Consider the following 16,793-nt stretch of genomic DNA (forward strand, 5'->3'; position numbering starts at 1 on the left):
TAGAATGAGAAGATAAACAAGTAAGATATATAGATTCAAAACATACTTCTCTTATTTAAAATAAACAATTCTTAATTTAAATTACAAAATAATGCATATTTATAGAAAAATAGAGAATATATAATAAACATCCATTTGCCCATGTCATAGGTATATTTGAAGTTCCATATATTTGCTTCTCTAGAAATAACCACTATAGTATCTTTCCTCTCCATGGTTTTATAATTTTATAATATACATTGGATTCCATCAATTTATTTATATTATTAAGTGTTATTAAAAATATACGACTTGTATATTTTCACCCAGTGTTATGTTTTTGAGACTTAACCATGATTTTTTTCATTGCCTTTACTTCTGCTCATGACTAGTCCTTCTCCTTACAAAGTCTTCTTTTTGCTGCTTCCTGAAGTTATTCGAAGAATTGTAATGTTAGATAATAGTGACTGTGGTAGACAGAATAAAGGCCCCCAAGATGTATTTGTCCTTTTTTCCAAAACCTATGGATATTACCTTGTATGGCAAAAAGGACTTTTGCCTTGAAATGGGAGGATTATCCTGGATTAGCTCAATGGGCCCAATGTAATCACAAGAGCCCTTATAAAAGACAATCAGGGAGTCAGAGTCAGGGAGCAATTGGAAGGTGCTTCTTGTGGGGTTTGAGATGGAAGAAGAGCTATAAGTCAAAGAATACAGTCAAGAATACAGAAGCCTCCAAGAGGAACACAGTCTTGCTGACTCATTTTAGACATAGCACAGTGTAACATTCATTCATAAACTTCTTCCAGTTGCTCTTTCCTAGAAGTTAACAGATGACTCTGTGCATATCTTCATTTCTGACTTTAACGTGCCCATCAGTGGAGCCCTGAACTGTGTAGGTGGGAATGGAATATGTGGATTGGCTTAAGTCAATTATAGGTCACTTCTAGATCTGGGAGTGGGAACAAGTGCTATCCAAATCTTATAACTAAGAATGGAATAGGAGAGGTTTCCTAAAGGAAAATCTTGGTCTTATTAAGGGAATTGTAGGTTGACTTCAGAACAGCAAATATTCACTACCAGTAGATGTTTGTTAAAGAAATGAATAATTACATTTGATAAAAATTTCTGGAGATAAATATGAATTAGCATTTGCATTTTATAGATGAAGAAGTAACTTTGAAAGAGGTTAAACAGTTTGCTTAAGGGGAAGAAAAGGGGGAGATGTAGGTCAAGGAGTACAAACTTGAAGTTATTTATAAGTTTAGAGATCTAATGTACTTTAGAAGGACTACAGTTAATATGAATGTGTTGTATATTAAACTTTTGTTAAGCAAACAGATCTTAGGTTCTCTTATCACATACAAAAAAGGTAAGTATGGAAGTCTGTTAATTTGTTTGCCTTTAGTAATGATTTCATATTTGAGATCTGTCTATCTACCTACCTACCCTGTTGTACATGTATACAATAAAAATAAAACTTAAAAATCAGTTTGTGCAAAATCACAAAGTATTAGTAAGTTGAAGACCTGTTACTAGAATTATAATTCGGTGGGTTTTTTTCATTCAACTATGATGCTTATTTGTTATAATAGTGTATTGTTATAATGTGTTAGACTGCTCTGGGGATTTAACCATACCCTTAAGGATGAAACTTCATATGGCCATCTGTTGTTAGTTTTGTGGACTTGAATGTAATCTGTTCTGAAGTGGAGAGAGGTGGAAACTTTTCTTTCATGTAAACTTCTTTTAGAAATATCATTTTTTTCTTAAAATATCTTCTTTATTACTGTATAAATAGAGTTATGAGAAGTTGGTGTGGGAACAATTATTTGAATATTGACTGCTCTTTGTTAAGTTTTATTTAAATTTTGTCAACATTTATTTTTCCCCCATTTCAATGTTGCTTAGCTGTCCTTGATTCAGCTGTTACATCTGGCCCATATTATTCAAAGACTTTCCTTATGAGAGATGGGAAAAATATACTGCCCTGTGTGTTTTATGAAATTGTGAGTATTTAAAAGTACTGTTTGAAAATCTTTGGCCATTCAAACAAAATGTAGGCCATAATTCCATTTCAATAGAAATTTTTAACAGTTTACTAGTACTTTAAACATTTTGTTTGTTTTTGGTTCTAATATTAGAGTTGTTTGTTTAGCTAATATGGAGAGTATAGTTACTGTGTGCTAGGCACTGTGCTGGGTGTAAGGGATATGGTACAGAATAGAAGTGGTAAATGGCTTCTTCTCTCAAAAGAGTTTATAATCTCAGGTAGAAAGGCAGATTCATAAATGTTACAGTGTGGTATGATAAATGGTATGATAGAAGTGTAAGCAGGGTGTTATAGAAGTGGATAGGAAGGATGGGACAGATCAGAGAAAGATTTTCTATGAAGGCACTAACCTATCTTAAGGAGTGAAGCCAAAGTATGTTGGGAGGATCTACACTTTGGTAATTATATACTACTTGCAGGTTTCTGAAGAAGTCAGGTTCTTAGTTTCATATCTTTGCCTATGCTGCTTCCTAATCTTAAAATGTAGAGTTGATAAATAAGGGGGTAGGAGTAGGGCTCTGAAATTAAGGTAGGAATGGGCTGAAATATAAGTAAGTGGTTTGGTGACAAAACCAAGGCTAGCGATCACAAAGGAGGTTGAAGGACCTTATATGACCTACTAAGAGTTTGGCTTTAATTCTGAAATTGGCCCCTCATGGCTTGGATTCTGGTGTTTATTTTACCATCTATTAGTTTTATACCTAAAGAGGTAGTAAACTACTTGAGTTTCTTTTTTTTATTGTTGTACTGGGGATACATTGTGGCATTTACGAAAGTTATTACAATATATCATACTTGAATTCACCCCCTCCATCATTCTCCTCTACCCGAGTTTCGAGTTTCATTTAAAAAATTATAACGTGGGAAATGAATTCCTACTTTGAAAGGCTGATGTGGTTAAGTGATAAAATATAAATATACAGTGCCTGATACATAGTGGGTAATCAAGAAATAGTAATTGTGTTAATTTCTGTAATATCTTGAATGATAATTTTTTCCTGTTTAAGTGTTTAAAAAACTTTGTATTGAAACATAGCTTATACGGAAAAGTGCACAAATAACAATTGTGCAGCTCTATGAAGCATCACAAAGTGAATAGTACCCAGGTTAAGAAGCAGGATGTTGTCATCATCCTGAATCCCCCTTTTACCTCTTCCCATTCACTACCTGTCTCCTACCTAAAAGTAACCACTATCCTGACTTAACGTCACAAATTAATTTTGCTTGCATTTGAACTTTATATAAATAGTATCATGCAGTATGTCTTTTAAAAATGTCTGGTTTTAACCCATCCTGTCTGAGGGTTGGTACCAATAGGAATAGGGAGGATATAAGGAAAAGGAGAAGGAGGGTGTATGTGCATGGAATGTGCTCATGTATGAATATGGAAAAGTCAGCCCTCTTGAAACTATTCTAAGAAGGAGGGAGGAACAATAAAGGAGAATGAAAGAGGGGATGAATTAACTAAAATATATTTTAGGCATTTTTGTAAATGCCACAGTGTACCCCAGTATAACAATAGTATGATAATAAAAATAAAATAAAAAAAACCTAAATATGTAAAAACTAAAAAATAATAATGCCTAGTTTTGTTTCAAACCATATGACTGGGGTCTTTCTGCTCTACCCAGTCCTTCTGCCCAAGTCGACAGGGCCTGGAGAGGGGTCAGGTAGCTGTCAATTAGGGAGTTAAGTCTCTCTCTAGTCCCCAATACTTCAGCATATTTAAAGGAAAACAAACTTTCAGAAGGGTGCTTGCAACAAAGGTTATTATTAACAATGCTTCAACAGTACTTAACAGTGTTCTAAAAATTCTTAACTTCTGTCCCGGTACCTCAGGGAGCTATGGGTCCCTAACATACATTTCAGTTTCTTTCAATCAATGTAATGCTCATAGGACTCATCTATATTGTTGCATGTAGATGTAGTTCATTCATGTATGTTGCTTGGTGTAACATTCTGTTGTAAAATTAGAGATAAGGGCAAAATAGTTTTTGCTGGGTATTGAGGGGGTTAGAGGGGAGAGGGAAGGGGCGGAGTTGGTGGTTAGGGAGGGGGTAGGGGCAGGGGGGAGAAATGACCCAAGCATTGTATGCACATATGAATAATAAAACAATAAAAATTAAAAAAAATTCTGTTGTGTGTATATATGGCAATTTAGTTTTATATTTTGCTATTGATGGTATTTGGGTTGTTTACAGAGTTTTTTGCTATTATGGACAACATGTTGTCCATATTCTTTTATATTTTGTGAATATGCATGAATTTCTATTTAGTGTATCACTAGATGTTAAAGTGCTAGATGAAATCTAGGTCTGGTGGTACACAGCTATAATCCCACAACTCAGGAGGCTGGGCAGAAAGATTTTGAGTTCCAGGGCAGCTTGGGTTACATAGTGAGACTGTGTCTCAAAAACCAAACCAAACCAATCAAAATAACAACAAAAGCAAACAAAACCAAAAACAAAAGTGCTGGATCATAGGGCATGTGCATGTTTTAACACAGAAGCTATTACCAAAGAATTTTCCAAAAGCCTTTTTTTTTAAATCAATTTATACATAGACAAATAGTGTAGGAGAGTTGTAGTTTCCTCTGCATTCTTGCCAATGCTTTGCATTGCCAGTTTTTTTTATTTTAACTCATCTGGTGACCAGTGAAATCAAACGCCTTTTTATGTGTTTAGTAGCCATTTAGATATCTTCTTTAGGAAGAAGTACAAATGGCAAATAAACACATGCAGAAATGTTCAACATCCCTAGCCAAAAGGAAATGCAAATCAAAATGACATTGAGATTCCATCTCTTCCCCGTCAGAATGGCAATCATCAGGAAAACAAACAACCAATGCTGGCAAGAATGTTGGGGAAAAAGAACCATTATACACTGTTGGTGCGAATACGAGTTAGTGCAGTCACTATGGAAATCAGAATAGAGGTCCCTCAGAAATACAAAGTTAGAAGTGCCACATGATCCTGCTATGCCACTCATGGGAATAAATCTGAAGGAATTTAAGTCAGCATACAATAGAGATACTTGCACACTCATGTTCATAGCAGCATTATTCACAATAGCCATGCTATGGAGTCAGCCCTGGTGATCACTTTATCTAATGAACAGATTAAAAAAAAGTATATTTACACAGTGGAGTATTATTTAGCCATGATGAAGAATGAAATTACATACAGTTTTTGTAGGAAAATAGATGGAACTGGAGATTATCATATTGAACTAAATAAACCACACTTAGACAAATATCACATCTTTTCTCTCATATGCTGAATCTAGACCAAAAAAGCAGGTGCTGTACCACTTGAACCATGTCTTTAGTCCATTTTGCATGGTTCTTTTGAAGATAGGGTCTCTCCCATATAGTTAGGATGACAAATATGTGCCCATGGCACCTGGCTTGCATTACTTAGTCTGCTGTTAGTGAAAGGGGACCTCTGGAAGTCTGAAAAAAGAGTGGATAATTCATGTGCCATTAATTATGTTGAGAATTATTAAGTCTTTTAAAAGGCAGCATCTTGTTAACTTGTAAGACGACCTGTTCAAGTTAAGGTCTTTCTTCTGTGATAGAACATCCATATACACTTAGCTATCAGACTCTTATCATCAGTGGGGCCTTACTCATATGAGGGAATTGCAGCATTTGGTGTGATTCCTATTTAGTTGATTATACTATTAGCTAAATATTTTAATTTTCATGAAGTAATAAATAATTTTGTTTATGTTTTGAAAAACAGGATCGTGAACTTCCAAGACTGATTAGAGGTCGAGTTCATAGGTGTGTTGGAAACTATGACCCAGAAAAGAACATTTTCAAATGTGTTTCTGTCCGACCAGCATCTGTTTCTGAACAAAAAACTTTCCAAAATTTTGTTAAAATTGTAGATACTGAGATGAGGTATTATACTAAAGTAATGAATGAAATTTAAGTAATAGTATAAATTGAAGCATTTTGTTACTGTTTAATTTATCATTTCTATGGTTTTATTATTGTTGTCTTTCTATATTTCACTTCTTGAATTAAAATATTTAAATCATTTTAAATGTGGAGTTTTTTTAAAAGACAGCTTTACAGTTTTTTACTAAAGTGGTACATTTGCTAAAATTCAACAACAATTTCAGCTGAAAATACTTACTATAATATATACACATAGGTACTTCTTACACTTTTTCCTAGCCAAAAGGCTGAGAAGTGATAGTAGGTACTTTTATTTTTTGGCAGTACTAGGGTTGGAACTAAGGGCCTCAAGCTTGCTAGGCAGGCATTCTACTACTTGAACCATACTCCCAGACTCTTTTTTTTGCTTTTAGTTATTTTTCAGGTAGGAGTTCACATTTTTTCCCCTGGGCTGGCCTGCAATGTGATTCCCCTGCTTACACCTCCTGTGTAGCTGGAATGACAGACACACACCACTATACCTTGCTTTTATTGTTGTGATGGAGTCTCGCCAACTTATATTTCTTTGCCTGGGCTGCCCTTGAACCATGATCTTCCCTATCTCCACTTCCTAAGTAGCTGGCATTATAGGTATAAGTCACCGTACCTGGCTAGTAGGTACTTCTTTAACCTGGGATAATAATATATCTGATATTGCCTCCCCCAAAAAATCAAATACCTAGGTGTAAACCTAACAAAAGATGTCAATGACCTCTGCAAGGAAAACTATAAACTTCTGAAGAAAGAGATTGAGGAAGACTGTAGAAAATGGAGAGATCTCCCATCCTCATGGATTGGTAGAATCAACATAGTAAAAATGTCGATACTCACAAAAGTAATCTACATGTTTAATGCAATTCCCATCAAAATTCCAATGACATTCATTAAAGAGATTGGAAAATCTACCATGAAATTTATATGGAAACACAAGAGGTCACAAATAACTCAGTCAAAAGAACAATGCTGGAGGTATCACAATATCTGACTTCAAACTACATTACAAAGCAATAACAATAAAAACAGCATGGTACTGGCACAAAAACAGACATGAAGACCAGTGGAACAGAATAGAGGACCCAGATATGAAGCCACACAACTATAACCAACTTGTCTTTGACAAAGGAGCTAAAAATATACGATGGAGAAATAGCAGCCTCTTCAACAAAATCTGCTGGGAAAACTGCTTAGCAGTCTGAAAAAAACTGAAGCTAGATCCATGTATATCACCCTGTACCAATATTAACTCAAAATGGATCAAGGATTTTAATATCAGACCACAAACTCTAAAGTTGTTACAGGAAAGAGTAGGAAATACTCTGCAGTTAGTAGGTATAGGTAAGAACTTTCTCAACGAAACCCCAGCAGCACAGCAACTAAGAGATAGCATAGATAAATGGGACCTCATAAAGCTAAAAAGCTTCTGTTCATCAAAAGAAATGGCCTCTAAACACCCACAGAGTGGGAGAAAATATTTGCCAGCTATACATCAGACAAAGGACTGATAACCAGAATATATAGGGAACTTAAAAAACTAAATTCTCCCAAAACTAATGAACCAATAAAAAAATGGGCAAGTGAACTAAACAGAACTTTCTCAAAAGAAGAAATTCAAATGGCCAAAAACACATGAAAAAATGCTCACCATCTCTAGCAATAAAGGAAATGCAAATTAAAACCACACTAAGATTCCACCTCACCCCTGTTAGAATAGCCATCATTAGCAACACCACCAACAACAGGTGTTGGGAGGATGCGGGGAAAAAGGAACCCTCTTACACTGTTGGTGGGAATCTAAACTAGTACAACCACTCTGGAAAAAAATTTGGAGGCTACTTAAAAAGCTAAACATTGATCTACCATTTGATCCAGCAATACCACTCTTGGGGATATACCCAAGAGACTGTGACACAGGTTACTCCAGAGGCACCTGCACACCCATGTTTATTGTGGCATTATTCACAATAGCCAAGTTATGGAAACAGCCACAATGCCCCACCACTGGCAAATGGATTAAGAAAATGTGGTATCTATACACAATGGAATTTTATGCAACCATGAAGAAGAACGAAATGTTATCATTCGCTGGTAAATGGATGGAATTGGAGAACATCATTCTGAGTGAGTTTAGCCTGGCCCAAAAGACCAAAAATCGTATGTTCTCCCTCATATGTGGACATTAGATCAAGGGCAAACACAACAATGGGATTGACTTTGAGCACATGATAAAAGCGAGAGCACACAGGGAGGTATGAGGATAGGTAAGACACCAAAAAAATTAGCATTTGTTGCCCTTAACTCAGAGAAACTAAAGCAGATACCTTAAAAGCAACTGAGGCCAATAGGAAAAGGGGACCAGGAACTAGAGAAAAGGTTAGATCAAAAAGAATTAACCTAGAAGGTAACACACACGCACAGGAAATTAATGTGAGTCAACTCCCTGTATAGCTATCCTTATCTCAACCAGAAAAAACCCTTGTTCCTACCTATTATGGCTTATACTCTCTCTACAACAAAATTAGAAATAAGGGCAAAATAGTTTCTGCTGGGTATTGAGGGGTTGAGGGGGAGAGGGAGGGGGTGGAGTGGGTAGGTAGTAAGGGAGGGGGTGGGGGCAGGGGGGAGAAATGACCCAAGCCTTGTATGCACATATGAATAATAAAAAAAAACCCACCATGACAATTTGGCAATACTAGGTACCTTCCTATGGTCAGTTCTGTTATTTTTTAACTCATTAATAGAGATTTTATTTTATTCTCTTTTGCATTTTTTATTAGTACACACTAATAGTAGAAGGGTTTCATAGTGATAATTCCATAGATGTATACAGTCTGTTTTCTCATCATATTCCCGAGACCCTCTATGACTTCTCCCACCTTTTCAAACAGTATTTGGTGAGTTTCATTGTGCTTTTTTCATATAGATATAATATACACACACACACATGTATTGCATACATCGATATTTTTCACCTCTAGTACCCTCTCCTTTGTCCCCTCCTTCCTCTTCCTGGTAGTCCCCTTTGATTCCCTCTGATAGTCCTCTTTTACAAAAATTCATTCCTTCTCTTCCTTCCTTCATCCTCCTCCTCCCTTCTCCTCCCTCTCCCCCTGCCAGATTACACATATGGGTATTGAGCTTGGCTTGTCTCACTCAACATGATTATCTCAAGTTCTATCCATTTTCCTACAAACAACATAATTTTGTTCTTGTTTATGGCTGAATAATGTTCCACATGTATATATACCACATTTTCTTTTTCATCAGTTTCCATTCATCAGTTGTTGAGCACTGAAGCTAATTCCACAGCTTGGAGTAGTGCTGCAATAAACTAATAAAATAAATAAGTGGGTACATCTCTTGTATGTTTTTTTTAAAAAAGTAGTTCTATTTTTGAAGTGTTATGTTTAATAATATAAGGGGGTTTCATTGTGGTTATTTTATACATGCATACAGTGTACTTTGGAAAATTTACCCCTTCCATTATATTCCCATTTCTCTTTCCCTATTCCTCCCTTTCTCCCCTTTTCACATAGTGTTTGGTGAGTTTCATTATACTGTCTTTGAACATACACATGTAGCATATTTTGATCCTCTTCACCCCAGTATCCTTTCCTTTCTCCCTCCCATTCCTGTTGACTCCCCCATATAGTCCCTTTCAATTCATGTCCCATTATAATCATCATCATCATTTTAAGTCTAGGTTCACAAACGAGTGAGAACATACAATATTTGGCTTTTTGAGCCTGGGTTATTTCACTCAACACTATTATCTCTTGTTTCATCCATTTTCCTGGAAATAACATGATTCCATTTTTCTTTATGGCTGAGTTATGTTCCATGGGGTGGGGTGTGTGTGTGTGTGTGTGTGTGTGTGTGTGTGTGTGTGTGTGTGTGTGTGTTAGAGAGAGAGAAGAGAGAGGAGAGGAGAGATCCATTCATTGTTTATTGGTATCTGGCTGATTCCAGAGTTTGGCTATTGTGAACAAAGCTGCAATAAACATGAGTGTGCATCTCTCTGGTGTATTGATTTTACTGTCCTTTGGATATAAGCTCAAGAGTGGATGGCAGGGTTATAGATGGTAGTTATAGGTAGGTCTACTCTAAGGTTTTTTTTTGAGGACCTCCATACTGATTTCTAGTAAGCTGGTACTGGTTATACCAGTTTACATACCCATTAACAATGTATAAGGGTTTCTTTTCCCCATATTCTATCCAGCATTTGTTGTTAGTTGTTTTCTCCATGATTACTAATATGACTGGGATGAGATGGAATCTTAGTGTAGTTTTCATTTGTATTTCCTCTATGGCTAAGGATGTTGAACATTTCTTCATGTATTTATTAGTCATTTGTACTTCTGAGAACTGTCTGTTCAATTTGTTTGCCCATTTATTAATTGGATTATTTGTTCTTTTGCTGTTTAATATTTGAGCTCTTGTATATTCTGGATATTAATTCTTTGTTGAATAGCTTGTGAAGATTTTTTTTTCCATTCTATGACTTGTCTCTGGATTTTGGTTATTGTTTCTTTTGATGTGCAAAAACATTTTAAATTTGATGCAGTTCCATTTATCAATTCTTGTTCTTATTTACTGGGAAATTGGAATCCTATATCTTCTAGAGTTTTCTGTTTTTTTTTTTTTTTTTACTGTTGTAGTTTCAGAGTTTCAGGTATTAAGATCTTTGATCAATTTTGTACAGGGTGAGAGATAAGTGTCTAGTTTCAGTCTTCTGCATGCAGATAATCATTTTTCCCAGCACCATTTGATGAAAAGACTGTATGTTCTCCAATGTATGCTTTTGACACCATTGTCAAATATGGATGACTGAAGCTGTGTGTTTTTTATTTCTGGGTCTTCTGTTCCATTTGTCTTCATGTCTCTTCCCCCAAATAGTCCCATTTATGTTCATGTCTTTTTTGTTTCTTTGTATTTATGGATCTATATCCCACATATGAGAGAAAATGTGTGATATTTCTCCTTTATGTGTCTGGTTTATTTCACTTAATGTGATCATACATGGTTCTGTTTTCCTGCAGGTGAAATAATTTCATTCTTCTTTATGGCTAAAAATACTCTGTTATGACACACAGATTTATCACATTTTCTTTATTTTTAATCCATTGATCTATTGATAGGTATCTAGGCTGATTTCATAACTTGGATTTTGTGGATTGCACTGCAATAAACATGGATATTCAGGTATCTCTATATGCTGACTTAACCTTTCTTCAGGTATATGCCCAGGAATAGTATAATATGTTTGTATGGGGTTTGGTGTTTTCCAAGACTTCTTTTTTTGGTGTAGTACTGGGGTTTGAACTCACAGCCTTGTAATTTCTAGACAGACATGATTGTATGATAGTTCAGTTTTTAGTTTTTTAAAGGAACTGTCCCACTGATTTCCATAGTGGCTGCACTCATTTACTTTCCTAACAGTAGTGCCTGATACTGTATTTTTAACTTGTTCCATTCTATTAGGCTTTTGATTGAGTTTTTTTTTTTTTAAGTTTGTGCTATTGAGCTTTCCATTTTCAGGAATTCAATTTGATTTTTTCAGAAATTCTATATATTTATTAAATTCCTTTTTCATATCCTGCATTGTCTTCCTTATTTTATTCATCTGTTTATTTGTATCCTCTTTGAATTCATTCAGGTGCTTCTACATGTCCTTTTTAATTTTGTTGATCATCCTAAGCATTGTTCTTTTTTGGGGGGAAGGTGGCGGGGCTGGAGTTTGAACTCAGAGCCTGGTGCTTGGAAAGAAGGCATTCGTAAAACAGGCGCTCTATCACCTGAACCACACCTCCTAAGTATTGCTCTTTCATTGTTTGAAGTTTCATTCACTTCACTATAATTCAAGTCCTTTATTGTGGAATTGCTGACTTCTGGAGGGAGACATTTTACCTTGTTTTCTCATATTATGTTTCTCCATTGGGATTTATGCATCTGAGGCTAAGTCATTGGTTTTAAGTTTTAATCACTTGTAGTCTTTGAGTTGAATAATTTTTGATGTTTATGTATATAGTGAGAAAGAGAACAGAATTATACTAGTGAATCTGTCTGAGGGGACTGTGGGAGGCAGTAGAGGGAAAGAGAATGAAAAATATTGAAATAACCTGTATATATATATATATGAATATAATATAATGTACTGTACTATAAGCTGTTGAATATTAGAGGAGCATGGTGATAAAGAGTAAGTAATGGGGTTAATTTGATTAAAGCATGAAATATTCAGACTTGAAGTACAAGGTGAAACTCCCTTGGACCATCAATATACACTTAAAAAAATGAAGGGCAAGAGGGTAAAGTAGGTCTTTTCTAGGGGTTGGTAATAGTAGGAGGGGGTGGACATACAGAGAGGGTGAATGAGGTACGTATGGTGGATATATTTTGTATTCATATATGAAAATAGAAGAATGAAACCTGTTGAAATTGTTCAATTTCAAGGGGTAGGGGAAGTAGGAGAATGATGGAGGGGGTAAATCTCACTAGGACATAATTGTAAGCACATTTGTAAATATCACAATGTATCCCCTGTACAAATATTATATAAGCTAATAAAAATGTCTTAAAAGGAATTTTGATGTATAGGTAGGACAACATAGTGGCCAGGCTGAGATGCCATTTCTCACCACTGGACTGGGGTGTATGGCTCAGTAGCCAAGCATTCACCCAAGTGCTCAGAGTACCAGGCCTGGTCCCCAGTACTGCTCAGATGGAGGTAAAATAGCTGGACTGTCTTGTGAAAGAGTAGGTTGTCTGCTTCTGGGTTGCTTCCACTATAGAAACTTCCCCTTTTTTGTATTCTGGGAGATGCTATTGGCTGCAGGGAGTTTTATAGCCTGTGTACTGGGCATGTTGCCAGTTTCTCTATACTACCCTCTTGGTTTGTGTCCCCATGGGGAGCAAGTATCCAAGCCTCAGGGTGACTCCTGAATGCCCAGGGGGCGGGGTGGAGCAAACAGAGCACTGAGTTCTACACTGGTTGGGGAAGGACTGAGGAACCTAGTTGCTGTGCCTGAAGGTCTCAGCTTACAGATCCCATTCAGCAGTTCACCTCCTCTGGGGAGGAGAAGGCTGGAAGTTATATGATTTAGAGGGTCTGGACTGTTGGGCCCTCAGTTCTGTCAGAAAACACATGCTGCTGGAATGTAGTTCCCTGGTTCAGGTCTCAGTGCTTCAAAGCCCACCCAGGAATTCACCTCCCTGTTCTTGTGGGGAGGATATGGAAATCATGTGATTTAGAGGGTGTGGACATAGGGCTCTGACCCACTAGCAGTCAACACACAACCAGGAGGCAGTTTCTGGAAACAATACTAAGCCAGCCATGGGGCTCAGTGCTTTGTTTCTGTCCCACCCAGCCTGAGACTCGGATGTGACCACTCCTCACCAGGGAGGGTGAGGCCTCTGACCACTGAACCCTTCACTGACCACTACACCCTTCACTTACCACTGCATTCTTCACTGCTGCCTGAGTTCCTCCTTGCTTAATCTTGTCCACAAGACCATGTCAGATCCTGTCTCTCCTCAACCACCTCTTGTGGCCACAGTGTGGCAAAGTATTTTAAGACTCCTTCTAAGCTGTTAGTATGGTTTTCAGGCTCCCAGAATATCTCATTCTCAAACAACTGGCCCTTTCAAGATGGTACCTTGCTATGGTCCACAGAGATTAAGAGGAGCCTTCTGTCTTTCTTCACTGAGGCTAACGGTCCACACCAGAGCAGTTTCTGTCTCACCAGATCCCCACACTGAGTTTAAGGTTCATGGTAGGTGTTGGATTATATTGCAGCTAGAGTTGCCAGGCTGTCATCAAAGCTGTCTGTCTTTTTAAATTTTTTTATTCATATGTGCATACAATGTTTGGGTCATTTCTCCCCGCTTCCCCCCACTGTCTCCCTATCCTCCCCCGCCCCCTCCCTCTCCCCCCAACCCCCTCGCTACCCAGCAGAAACTATTTTGCCCTTATCTCTAATTTTGTTGAAGAGAGAGTATAAGCAATAATAGGAAGGACCAAAGGTTTTTGCTAGTTGAGATAAGGATAGCTACACAGGGAGTTGACTCGCATTGATTTCCTGTGCATGTGTGTTACCTTCTAGGTTAATTCTTCTTGTTCTAACCTTTTCTCTAGTTCCTGGTCCCCTTCTCCTATTGGCCTCAGTTGATTTTAAGGTATCTGCTTTAGTTTCTCTGCATTGAGGGCAACAAATGCTAGCTAGTTTTTTAGATGTCTTACCTATCCTCAATACCTCCCTTGTGAAAGCTGTCTATCTTACCTTGTGATGGCTGCTGGGTAGCAGTTAGCCTTGAGTGATAGGGACTTGCAAAAGGAACCTAAAATGGATGATTTGTCAAGGTCTCTGAGAGAAAAACATTGCAATTCAACATTCCAACTCTCAATCTCTGCTAAGATCAAAGTAGCCCAAGGCCACAGGATATCATAAGATGTTTTTGTTTCCTGTCTATCATACATCAAACAGTACCTAGAACTCATTTTTTTTGTGGTACTGGGATTTGAACTCAGGGCCTACACCTTGAGCCGCTCCACCAGCCCTTTTTGTAAAAGGTTTTTATTTTTTGAGATAGGGTCTGGCAAACTATTTTCCCAGGCTGGCTTCAAACCATGATCTTTTCTGATCTCCGCCTCCTGAGTGGTTAGGATTATGGGCATGAGCCACTGGTGCCAGGCTAATTTGTTCATTTTTGATCTGTAGGCCTTCCCTAGCCTTGTGACATTAACGTAGCCTCCTGGACTGGTCCTAGGGTGGGATTTAAAGCTCCAAGTCTCTTTAATAAAAACTTGTGCTGGATTAAAAATAATTGTTCTCAACCTCCTTTTCTGAGATGATCCGTTTTCATTCTATTGAAAGTATATCCTTTTCCTAATAAATTTTACTATTACTTCTACTATATTTCTGAATCTTGCCTGTAGATTACCATATGAAACAATAGGGATGGCATCACTGACTTTCTGGTAGCAATGGCATCTTCAGCTTCCCCTTCCCCTCTCAAGGAGCTGAGGATAGGCTTGGAATTGTTTGCTGCTTTTATTGGTTGCCTTTGTTTCTTTATGATTTTTGGCTAACTTCCTGCCACCTCTTTTGTAATTCCTGATGTTCTTCCTTTCTTTCTCTCTCAGAATATAGGCTGTGTTAGCTGACTCTTCATTCACAGAATCAAAAGGTAGACATTCTAATCCCTCAGCATTGGTATTAAGCATTATTTTGGAAAAGCTAGTCACTTCATTTTTAAAGATTCCAAGTACACTTTATTCAGCTGGGTACTGATGGCTAATGCCTGTAATCTTAGCTACTTGGGAGGCTGAGGTCAGGAGGATCATGGTTGAAGGGCATCCCAGGCAAATACTTTGTGAGAACCCAGTCATCAAAATAACCAGAGCAAAATGGACTACAGGGCATGGCTCAAGTGGTGGAGCACCTGCTTTGCAAATGCAAAGCCCCGAGTTCAAACCTCAGTCCCACAAAAAAGAACACTTTATTCTATTCCACTAATGTATAAAATAAAAGGGAAAATGTTAGCTGATCAAAGATTTAAGAGATGTCTGCTTGATATAGTTTTAAGGTATAAAAAGAAATTATTTGTATTGTGGCAACTAGTCTTACATAGTTTCAATCACGTTCAACAGTGATGCCTAAAATCATCCTATGTTCTCTTTCCTTGATATAATCTCAGTTCATTACATGCTATCCATTTTCACCTGGTTCTTAAGTCACTTTTTTTCTTTTCCATCTTTCCTGCTATTTGGATATATTATAGTTGTATTCTACCTGGTGTCTTTCCTGGTTTACAGATAGTAGATAGACAAAGGGATGTGGACAATTGATATCTCATAAAATGTTAAACAATTGGTAAAATGCCCAAACTGTAGTGTTAGTCGTTTTGATTGTCTCCCACTAATCAACCTCAATATTCTGCCATTTCTCAGTCTGAAATGCTTCTGTCTTTTATTAAAAACACTAACCTGCTTTTGATATTTTAATGGCATTTTTCTCTTAAAAAAACATGGAGCACTCCATGAATTTGCATGTCATCTGTGTGCAGGGGCTATGCTAATCACTGTCATTTCAATTTTAGTATATATGCTACAGAAGCAAGCAGTACCTGTAGTATTTAATGAAAATCTATTCTGTTCTGAGCACTCTTGCAAATGCTGTAAATAAGGAGTAAACAGAACAACAAAAATGGAGTGCTGAAACCAGAGTTTGGACCCTAGGCCCAAACTACTGGGCTTCCACATGTCAGGTTGGCCACTTGCCCTTATACACCAAATGAAGAGACATGGTAAAGGCATTTATTACATGGTGAAGGAGATTTATTACACAGCTGTGAACATGAGGTCATGATGATTTTTCTCAGTGGCAGGCAGTGTCTGCTAGTGGTAAGCTCTTTTAGTTCTGTAGCTGGCAGCTACTGGTTCTAGGCAGTGCCTTCCAGCACAACAGCCCTACAGCAGGCAGCTGCCAAGTCTTTCTCATCTTGGGTCCTTATATTGTGAACTTGAAGAATGAAATCCAGGGACAATGAAAGACAAGTGTGAAATTATAAAATTTACTAAAGCAAGCAAGAAGATTACTTCTGTGGACAAATGGTAATAGAGGTGGTGGGACTTTCTGATGGGACTGGATAGCACCAAGAGTAGTGTTCAGGTAAGAGACCCACAATCCATCCTACAATAATGAGGGCTTCTTCCCCTAGGAGGGATACCAAGATAGGGATAGAAGGTCTAAATTGGATAGAGCCATAGCCAGGCTCCAGAGCAGATTGAGGAGAGTGGGTATCTGCATATGATCAGGCAAT

The 16,793-nt window shown here is 37.3% G+C and overlaps 1 protein-coding gene and 1 pseudogene across 1 annotated transcript in view; one reads left to right on the forward strand and one right to left on the reverse strand.

Annotated features, from left to right (window-relative positions):
* Spata22 (spermatogenesis associated 22) overlaps positions 1 to 5,967 on the forward strand; it is a 38,095-nt gene extending 32,128 nt beyond the window's left edge. Inside the window, exons 7-8 of the mRNA XM_020176402.2 lie at positions 1,891 to 1,988; positions 5,776 to 5,967. Coding sequence (XP_020031991.1) covers positions 1,891 to 1,988; positions 5,776 to 5,967 — 290 coding nt within the window. The remainder of the gene's footprint in view (positions 1 to 1,890; positions 1,989 to 5,775) is intronic.
* A 10,025-nt stretch (positions 5,968 to 15,992) lies between these two features.
* On the reverse strand, positions 15,993 to 16,090 carry LOC141414347 (U6 spliceosomal RNA; annotated as a pseudogene).
* Positions 16,091 to 16,793: the final 703 nt, after the last annotated feature.

The sequence above is a fragment of the Castor canadensis genome, chromosome 11 (assembly GCF_047511655.1).
Source record: "Castor canadensis chromosome 11, mCasCan1.hap1v2, whole genome shotgun sequence".
Lineage (NCBI taxonomy): Eukaryota > Metazoa > Chordata > Mammalia > Rodentia > Castoridae > Castor > Castor canadensis.